Below are 10437 nucleotides of genomic sequence, written 5' to 3'. Positions count from 1 at the left end.
TATCTTTTTGAGATAGGGTCTATCTATGCAATTCTGGCTGGTCTTGAGCTCACTGTGTAGCCCAGGCTGGTCTCAAACTCGCAAGGATCCTCCTGCCCCAGCCTCCTGAGTGTTGGGATTACAGGTGTGCACCACCACACCCCACAGGTTTTCAAGTCTGCACTTTTTGTGCAGTGTGGATTTGTTTGCTGCTCGGGTATCCCTGTGCTGCCCAGGCTGGTCTTGAACTCTTGGCCCCAAGTGATTCTTCACCACTGCTTTCTGGGTAGCTCAGGCTACAAGTTCAGAGTATCAAACCTGATTATGTTTGGTTACAATTTAGTATGTGTCTTCCCTCCTCCAATCTGTCTTCTTGGGCTATGCTGTCACGTGCTATGGGTCTCATTTACTTCTTTAATATTCTGCCTTAGGGAAAGGAGTGAAGATGATCAAAGTGTATTTTGTGCATGTAGGAATCTGCCAGAATGAGGCCCGTTAATCTGTATAGCCAGTATATACTAAAAAAAAAAAATAATAATAATAAAAATAACAACAACAAAAAAAGATGTGAAGCAGCATCCTGGGGACTCTTTGGAGGAGTGGATGTTTTAGGAGCTGAAGGATCAATTTGGCTCTCCTTACAAGATTTGCTGATGTTGATAAAAGGAAAGTTCTGATGGTCCGAATTTAATTACAAGGGCCAGAAGATAGAGGAGGAAGGACAAGGGAAGTTAATCAGTTCATAGTTGCTGGTGGAACCAAGAGGAAATGCTCAGCTTTCCTGCACGTATGGGGAAGCCTTAGCTTAACCATCCTACTGCCCTGCCGACTTTCTGGACCATTAACTCTAACCAACCAGGAGGCCCGAAGTACTTCACACGGGCTGCCTCCTGTCTTGAAGTCTGACCCTGTTGTATTAGCCCACCCCTCCTGTCTACAGACAGTATAGGTTCCATGTAAACAGCTGATGCTCCCCTCTCTCCAATATTGTTTAAATCTATTTTCTTTTTAATTGAGACAGAGGTTTGCCAAGCCACTAGGTTGTCCAGTTTGGACTTGAACTTGTGATCCTCCTGCCTCAGTTTCCCGGAGTGTTAGGATACAGGAATGTGCCTCTGAAGCTGGCTCCCAAATTTTATACAAGTACTGTGTCCTAGGTCCAGTGGACCTAGTCATTTCTCAAGTCATGTTGCTGATAAGTAGTGGAAACTCTTTCTACAACCTCATCCTTTTTCTGATTACCATGTGTAACTAATAAACCCTTCTCTTTCAGAGATTCCTTGGTCTTAAGAGTTTAGATTTAACAACACCAAGATACTACACAGCAGTACCCAATTTGGAAATGTCAAGGACAATCAAAGCCAGATACTAATTAAAAGTGATAAAAAAGACTTTATTTAGTACAAACTAAACTCCTAGGAAACATTCAGATAAACATGTCATTAGGTGACTTTACTGCTAGCCAGGCTCTTGGTGTTCTGAATAAAGAAGGGCAAAGACTTATTGAAAGGGAAAGTACACTTTGTAGGGTGGAAGTGGGTGGGTGGGAAGCTCAGTGCTAAGGGTTTCAAGCATTAGGCTTGGTGGGACTGAAAGGTTTGTTTGAGGTTCTACTCTTGTCACTGAGCAGCTTGACTTTCTCTCCAGGAGTGGAGTTTTTGACTTTTTGTTTTGTTTTTTGACAGAGTCGTACTACTTAGTTCAGGCTGGTCTTGAATTCACCATGTAGTCCACGCTGGCCTCCAACCTGTGGTGATCCTCCTGCTTCAGCCTCTGGAATGCTGGGAGAAGTGTGGGCCACCATGCTGGCTTGGGTGTTTGACTTTTTAATAGCCTTTTTTTTTTTTTTTTTTCCTGAACCGGGATTGAACTCAGGCCCTTGTGCTTGCCTAGGAAGCACTTATTCCACTGAGCCATCTCCCCAGCCCCTAGTGTTCTTGACTTTTTGAAAAATTGTCATGGTCCCCAAAGCCTATTGGGGTTAGGATCAAATCAGCATTACTGTGACAATAATTAGGGCAGGGGCTGGTGAAGGGTAGCCAAAGTTTCTGGTATATCCCTGTGTATGAGTTGGATTGCTTGGTTACCTTCTTTTATGTTTTTAGACTGGGATTTCCTAGACTCAGATTGAAGTTTAATTCAAAGCACCTGCTTAGACAAGCGCAGGGACTGGGGTTTGATACCTGGCACCACTTGCCTCACCAGCCCCACTTCTGGCCATACTGAGCCGGCCACCAAGTCCGGGCGTGGTGGTGCACGCCTGTAATCTCAGCTTTGGGGAGGCTGAAAATAGGAGGATCACTTAAGGGGCCGAGTGACGTAACACTCAGTAACTACATTTAAATAAATAAATAAAATTTAACTCAGAAGGTAGCTCTAACCCAGAAAACAGCCTTCAAGGTGAGGACTCCCTTCTCTCTAGCCTTGTCTTAGATACCTCCTGCTTCATATTTACACAAGCTAAGACTTGTGTAACTCCATCAATTGGTGGAGTACAAGGACCTCGGTGCCCACAGCTCATTGTTGACTGACACGTCATTGTGTGGCACACGCCTGTATTGTAATAGGGAAGAGAATGTCCCATAAATTGAATGCAACTTCAACAAGGCAAAAGACAGGAGGTGTTTTCAATGTCAGACTGTGCTAAAGGAGGAATGTTTGGTCCTTGTGACCAGGCTGTTTGGGTTTCCTGGTGAATACTTATCAAAGAAAAGGCAAAGTGACATGGGAGCGTGAAGCAGAGTGCCCAGCAAAGTCAGGCCACAGGGAGTAGGAGCCGGGGAGCCACTAAACTGCTTGTGTTTCAAAGAGCTGATGCTACAGTCCTTTAGGAGGCAGTTTTGGGTGGAGGAAACTTACATCACAAAGGGGCAGAGAGAGGATTTATAATTGCAAGATTTTCAGATAGGCATTTTGGAGACAGGGGACTAGGGCCATCTTAACCATCTTCAGAGTGTGTCTCTAGAGGCAGAGTTTCTGGGTCATGTGGCAATGCTGTGTTTATCTTTGGAGGAGCTATATATTTTTTCCCCTCCCAATGCAGAAGCACAAAGAACTTAGGACACTGGTATCCCTGCCTTTTCCAACCCAGGATGCCCAGTAGGGGTAATGGTAGCATTCAGACGTCATGGAGCCCAGGCTGCTCCTCTAGACAGGATGAAGGGGCATCAAATACAACCCCAAGCCCAAGAGTGAGCAGAGTGGGAGCAAGAATGTGGGAGACAAGGGCTGGAGGGGACCTGCGAGAAGAGGCAGGAGCTGTTGAGACAGTGCCCGTGCCTTAAGAGAGGCCGTGTCTGGGCCACATCAATGTTCCCAGTCCTTGGAAGGGACAAACTCACAAAGCCCAATCTGGTAGAGGAAAAGCTGCCTACTATGCTTAGGCTTCGGCTGCAGATGTGAGGCCAAATTCACAGTAGCTATCTACGGCTGCCCACTGAAGGCCCAAGCCCAGGTGCTTGTGGGTCAGACAAGGGGCCCTGGAGGTGTGGGAAACCCTTAATTGACTGTTTTGAAATTCATCAGAGTCTTATGCCCAGCAAAGGAGGAAGAATTTGGCCTCAGCCATTCATTCATTCATTCACTCATTTGTTCATGTGATGCACAGCTGCTCTGTGCTGGGCCTTGACCCAGAGCTGGAAGCCGTGAGTAGGAAACTCTGGCTGGAAGATGGCAAGAGGCGAACATGAATCACCAGCGCCTCAACAATGGAGAGACTCTCCAGGCCAGGAGCCCATCTGTGCTCCTGCAGCAGGGGCTCAGGCTTCCACACTCCTTTGCTTCTAAGTTATATTAGCAGCCTCTGGCTTGGCTACAGGTTCGAGTTCTCTGGAGGCATCAGAGATCCTCACGAAGTGGCTGCTCTATGCTCTTGGACTTCCCAGCCTCCAGAACCATAAGCCAAACAAACCTCAATTGTTTAAATTACCCAGTCTGTGGATTTCTGGTATAGCAGCAGAAAACGACTAAGACAGTCAGTGAACTGGCCAAGGCTGTGGCAACCCACAGGATATGTGAGTATGGGAATAGCTTGCCATCGCTCGCAGGCCCAAAGCTCAAGGCCCGAGTGGGCAGCTGTGTTTTTCCTGCACTGCAACTAATTTGTGACAGCTACAACCATTTGATACAAGTGATTCTCCCAGGGGTGGAGGGGCACACACATTGAAGTGATGGTTCTGTAATAGGTGGGGCCCAGTAAAAGGTGACTAGTTTATTGGGCACCAGTCCTGGAAAGCAGTAATGTGCTTCTCATAGGACCAGGTTAGCTCCCATGAGAGCAGGTTGATTTAAAAAAGTGAGCCTGAAAAAAAAAAAAAGTGAGCCCGGCCCCTCCCTCCTTACTTGCCAGGTGATGTCTTCCTCCCTGCTGCTGAGTCAGCAGCCAGAAGGGGCTGGGGAAGGGGGCATTAGATCTGGAGTGGGGTGGAGCTGGATGGAGGACTGACAAAGGAAACTGCAGCCTGGGCAGGTGACCACAGCCAAGAGAAAGGAAGTGGCCTGGAAAAGATTTGCAAAACAGTGCGGCTAGGGTCCCAGTGGGCCCCTACAGTAGGCATCAGCTCCCAGTTATGGATGCCTGGGTATTTGCTGTGCCAGGGAAATCTTGTTTATCCTCACAGCACCCACTGTGTGAGGCAGATGCTTTTATCTTACCCACTTTCCAGGGAGAGGGCTCAGAGTGGGTTGGTCACCTGCGGAGGCCACATAGTCAAGGCCAGAAGTAGTTTTTAAACTCAGGTCTTCTTGGCAGAACATGCCCTCTCATGAAAAAGATCCTCTGTATCACAGAAGAATTCTAAACTAAAACCACCATGAGGCACAACCATGTATCTATTCTAATAGTTAACAGAAGCTCTTGGTGGGAAGCTACGGAATACGCCTAGATACCTGCTGGGAATCCAACCTGGGCAACCTCTCTCCAAAATAGTTTGTTCCCAAGACAGTACATGTAACTTCTCCATATAGCCCAGTGGGAAATCCTCCCCCCAGATGTTTACCCTAACGAAATAAAAACTTGGGATCATATAAAAACCTGTTGTGCACACTTATAGCAGCTTTATTAATAATTGCCCCAAATCAGGATAAATATAGCCTTCAACTGGGGAACACAGAAAGGCAGCGTGGTACATCTGTACTGTGGAATACTACTCAGCTACAAAGACAGGCCCACCACAGAGACATGTAAAAGTGGGATTGACTCTCACTAGCATTTTAGTGAATGAAGAAAACCAGATTCAAGGCACTGCATATTGAATGATTTCATTTATAGTGCAGCTTGAAACATTGTAAATTGTAGAGACAGCGACTGGATCATGGTTGTTAGAGGTGAGTTGGAGAGAGAGAGTTTGACTCCAAATTCATTCCATAGGGAGTTTGGGGTGGGGGTGGGGCTGCTTTGTCTCCTGCTTGGAGTGCTGTTCACAGGAGCGCACGTGGTGGTCCAAAGACTGCATGAGGTCATGGAACTGGACAGTAAAGAGGAAGAATCTCACTGGTATACGTATACCCTAATTCTGACCCAGCATTTCCTGCTGAAGAGAACATTTGGATGAGGGGAAGAAAGGTGGACCTTCTAGGTGAGAAGGAGAGCTTGATCAAAGATAGCACTGGGGGCTGGGGAGTGGAGGCTTTGAGTAGGGGGATCGTGGGAGAGGAGGTGGATAGGGCCAGTTACAGGCAGGCTGTCAGGGTTAACATCTAAAATGGCTCCTCAGATTCGGATGTGAGGTTGTGATTGGATCATGCATGGGACCACTGCAGGTGACTTCCTGTTAGGAGGTGGAGCCTGGATGGAAGTGTGTTCCTAGGGCTGTGGCCTGCAAAGGTTTGCCTTACTCCCTCAGTCTTCCCTTCACTCTCTGCTTCCTGGCAACCCTGACATGAGCACCTTTGCTTCACCAGACCCTTCCACCAAACCTTGCCTTGGAGCAAGCTGACTGGGATCTGAATCCTGTAGAAGATGGGAACCCAAATAAGCCCTTCTTCCTTTAATGTGTGCATGTTGGGTGTTATGTCTCAGCAATGCATAAAATGATTAAGACCCTAGCAAAGGATGCTGGGCCAGGATACCCATGGCCCAGGTAGCCTGCAAGGAAGGTAAACTTAGAAATGACAGTGGCAGTGGGTGGGATGGAGCAGAACACGAGGCACAGCAGAGCCAGGGGAATCCCTCTGTCCTTGCCTTGGCGGTCCAGGGTCCGCCCCTCAGAGATTTTACTGTAGCCCATGTGTGCTTCAGCTCCATGGTGCCAGCTCCATGGTGCCAGCTGCTCAGTGTAACAGAGTGGGTACAAACGTATAAGAATCACGGAGGGTGAAGGACCCAGTCAACAAGTGTCAGTATCCATTGAGTAAGCTTGCTGCCAAATTTCTGGAAGAGATTGTTGGGTAGGGCTGGACGGTAAGGACTTAAGAATGAAAACAGTCAGCCCCGGGAACCAACATGGGATCACCAAGAACCAGGCCCCTCGATGGCCAGTTACCCATTTTGGGCCAGGATTTCTGGCACTGTGCTCAGTGAGGGGAGTACTTCAGCAACTGACTGGAGTGAGCATGCAGAAAGCCCTTCCTGGTCCTCACTACAGCCCAGGAAGTGTGTATTCATAATCCCAAGAAAAGTTATTGGAATTCTAGTGAGTTAATGCTAATCTAGAACTTCCAGTGCAACTGATGGTGAGAATAAAGACACCAAGGTGTATTTGTAGTTAAGGAGAGCCAACTCTAGCCATGAGGATGGCTCACTGGAACAAAGGCCTTGACCCAAGGCCACACCTGGGTTTTATTCATTCATGAAGGAGGAGTGGTTTGAGGATGAATGACCATGAGAATGGCTGTGAGCTGGGCCAGGTAGGAGCCTGAAATCACCTCTGCAATATGTGGAGAACGATATGCAGAAAGAGTAATTCATATTACATAACTGGGATAGTATCCAGTGTTTTGGGGTTGGTGCTTCAGCTCTGATGTGTAATCGTTCAAGTCCCAGGTAGTCATAGCCCCTACCTCAAGGCTCGATCCAAGCTAGCAGCAACATCATGGAGCACTGGCTCTTCACCCTGTCTCAACCTGGCTCACACTAGGGAGCAGCAGGTGGGGGTTCTGGGGAAACATGCCTGCTGTCTTCCAGGACCACCACCAGCACCTCTGCTAGAATGATATGCATCGCTCAAAGCCAGCTGAAGGGAGAAGGAGAAGTCCTAGCCAGCTCTGTACACATGAATACGTGGAAATACGGTCAGGCTCAGCCAAGATGGAGACAACCGCTCTTCTTTCAAGGAGAGTTGCCCAGGTGGTCCTCCACATGACCACACTGAGGTCTATCCCATGACAGGAAACTCAGAATCTCTCCTGACAGCATAGGCAGACTCAAAGGGGTCTGGCTGGCAAGACAGTGCTATCCTGATGGCGCTGTGGAGCCTGACACCCAGTATGGTCAGACTCAGGCTGAAATTGTAACTGGACGTTTGGATGGAGACCCAGAGGGTGGGCAGGTTCTCAGATGCTGTAATGCTGGGAGGCAAAGTGGGTGTGCAGAAGTCTGAACTGAGATCCCGAGTTCTTTCTAGATGGGGAAGCTTCGAGGTTGGGTTTATATTCAGAGCAGCAATTATGTAACTACTTGCTGATAACTGTATTAATCGTACCTTTTATTTTCAGTATTTTGATTCTTTGACGTCTAGGGCCTCACTGGCCTGGGGGGATCTATCCTCTCCCAGGTTAGTTCGGGTCTTAGAGAGTGAACAACATGCGCACAGTAGCTTCCCACAGACAGACCAGCTGACCCAGGCCTGTGTCCCCCAGCTCACTCTTCAGGATCTTTCACTCTGGGCCATGATTCTCCTGTCCTAATTACCCCAGTGCCAGGAAGCAGATGACTAGCAACAGTACTATGCCCTAGAAACTGCTGGAATTATTCAGATTAGCAAATCACAAGCCTGCTAACCCAGTCTCACCTGTTCCTCCCCATGGAAATCATAATAAAGGCCCTTGGCCAGAATTCTTCCCTTCCCTCTTACCTTTATCCATCCCTACCCTGCCAAGTACTGGGAATTGAACACAGAGCCTCACACTAACCTAAGCTCACGTCCTTATTAATCTTTGCCAGGCAAGTGCTTATTTTACTGAGACATGTCCCCAGCCCTGTATTAATCTTTGAGAGTGGGACTCACTAAATTTCACAGATTGCCTTGAATTTGGGGATACTTCCGAGTAGCTGGGATTACAGGCGTGTACCACTTCATCTAGCTTCCTTCCAACTCTTGTCTGACCCTAGCTTCCCCAGTGTAGCTGCTCATGGAATAGCGTATCCTCTTTAGGGGACCCGTGAATAATGAAGTATCCTTCTTTCAATAGAAATGTTTCCCGATCTGTTGGATTTACTGTATCTCCAACGTTTCATTAATATACTGTATTTTAAAGCAGTAATTCATTTCTTTTCATCAGTTCATAGAGAAAGGCCTGGAGCTTTTGCTGAGTTCAAGGTCATGGGAGGTGAGAGTGGGGATAGATTGTCTGTCTTTTTCTTGTGGCCACCAGGGCACTGCTCCCAGCAATAATGGCCAAACTGCAACCTGCTAGTGTAGCTGTCCCTGGAGGGGCTGGGCAGGGGTCTGGTCGAGGAAGGCTGTGAGCTCACTGTGGGTCCAGAGATCGGAGAGGAGGGTATGGGGCCAAATGATTGGTCTAGAACTTCACCTTCTCCATAAAGGCTTGGTCTGGAAGTAACACTTCCACGGTGTAGCTGATGTGCTTAGAATGAACCAGGCTGTAGGTGTTGTCAAATCTCAAGACATCTGCAGTGAGAGATGGATGTTCAGACAGGATACTCCACCTGAGCTCCTGCTCTTCGTGGTGGTAAATCCACACGTGGGTAGCCAGCCAGGGAGCTACGGCCTGTGCTTAGAGTACAGGGCGCTTGCTCACTTAGAAGGCTCTTTGAGGGACCCTCCCTGACCAACCTCTAGGTGGCACTGTTTCCTGCTAACACTTACAGACGCCAGCCTTGAGGCAGGTGAGGCTCCCGTCCTCCGGCACCATGTGGGCATTGTAGCGCTGGCTGGCCAGAACTTCTGTCATCTCCCCAGCACTCTGCCGCTCCCCTATCTTGGTCTTCAGGAAAACCCCAAAGCCGATGTCCCCGCCATCTGATACAAACTGCCATCTGCAGCAGACAAAGCCCCAGTGACCTTCCACTCAGGCTCCTGAGTGCCGTCTTCCAGCTGTGCCAGGTGTGGGCAGCCACCTCCCTTACCTGAGCACACAGCCTGGGAACAGGATCTCATTCTCCACCTGCTGGGAGGAGCCTCGGCCCACGGTCACCCTGTGCTCATACTGTATCCTCAGCTGCTCTCGCAGGTAGTAGCTCCGGGGCACCTCACCTCCGTAGTTGATCTGTGGGTGATGCTGGGTGAGCGATCAGGCACCGGGCCATGGTGGGTTCCCTCCCTCTCCATCCTCTGGGCTGCTGTACCTTGGTCAGGCACTTGGGGTTACCATCTGGGTCAGTCATGGTGCCCCCAAACTCCATAGGCAGCTGGTCAGGGCTGATGAACTTTGTCAATTCCTGCTTCCAGTTGTCTATATGGGGGCAAAGGGGCTTCCAGAGAGTCACAGGGCTCGGGGAGGGGAGAGGGAGCCAGATGCGCCCCACTGAGGTGCCTCTGAGCTCCATTCCCTGAAGCAATCCTGCCCCTAGAGATGGAAGCCAAGTGGCTCTGGGTCTAGACTTGGGGATCAGTAGGTATCCTGGGACTAGTTCCTGTCCCTGGGCTGTTTCCCTCTTACTGTCCCTCTACCCTTGTCATCTTTTCTGGTGTTGGCTCATTGGACATCTTGACAGTGACTCAGACTAGTGGAGACTGTGGTCAAGAACAAGCAGATCCTGGCCTGGACTTCACTGTCCCTTAGAGACAGAACTAAGCCTTGCAGTCAGCTCCTATCTTTGGCTCCCAGAGATAAAGCCACTCGGAGCTGCAGAGCTAAGTTTGTTCCCTTCCAAGGAAGAACTCCACAGCAGGGACAAAGTAGAAGAAAGCAGAGGTGAATACCTACGTGCCCTAGAATAGGAATGGATTGTGTAAACACGAAAGCCATGGGGAAACCAAAGCCAAAGGCCCCACCTTTGGCTTAAAAATGTAAAATTAGGTTTAACAATCAGATAATGAAACTAGGGGAAATGTTTGCCACAACTATGGCAGGAAGCATCAATGTGCTTAATATGTAAACAACATTGTAAAATTGTGAAGAATCAACAAGAAAAATAGTTTTCTAGAAAATGGACTTGGGACAAAAGGAGGCTGAAAACAAGAAATTAAAACAGCTGATGAGTATTAAAATTTTTCCAACTTCATAGATGGTTAAAAAAAAGTAGGGGTTGGGGATATAGCTCAGTGACATAAGCACTCGCCTGGCAAGTGCAAGGTCCCTAGTTCGATCCCTGGTGCTGAAGTGGGGGAAAAAAAA

The 10437-nt window shown here is 48.5% G+C and overlaps 1 protein-coding gene across 1 annotated transcript in view; it reads right to left on the bottom strand.

Moving 5' to 3' along the window:
• Nucleotides 1-8506: 8506 nt before the first annotated feature.
• LOC101582557 (putative SEC14-like protein 6) overlaps nt 8507-10437 on the bottom strand; it is a 14451-nt gene continuing 12520 nt past the window's right edge. Inside the window, exons 8-11 of the mRNA XM_023705792.1 lie at nt 9446-9552; nt 9227-9366; nt 8967-9136; nt 8507-8768 (exon numbers count right to left, since the gene is read on the bottom strand). Of these exons, the coding sequence (XP_023561560.1) occupies nt 8659-8768; nt 8967-9136; nt 9227-9366; nt 9446-9552 (527 nt within the window). The 3' untranslated portion in view covers nt 8507-8658. The remainder of the gene's footprint in view (nt 8769-8966; nt 9137-9226; nt 9367-9445; nt 9553-10437) is intronic.

The sequence above is a fragment of the Octodon degus genome, unplaced genomic scaffold (assembly GCF_000260255.1).
Source record: "Octodon degus isolate 3935 unplaced genomic scaffold, OctDeg1.0 scaffold00230, whole genome shotgun sequence".
Taxonomy (NCBI): Eukaryota; Metazoa; Chordata; class Mammalia; order Rodentia; family Octodontidae; genus Octodon; species Octodon degus.
This window is presented reverse-complemented; position numbering and strand designations above follow the sequence as displayed.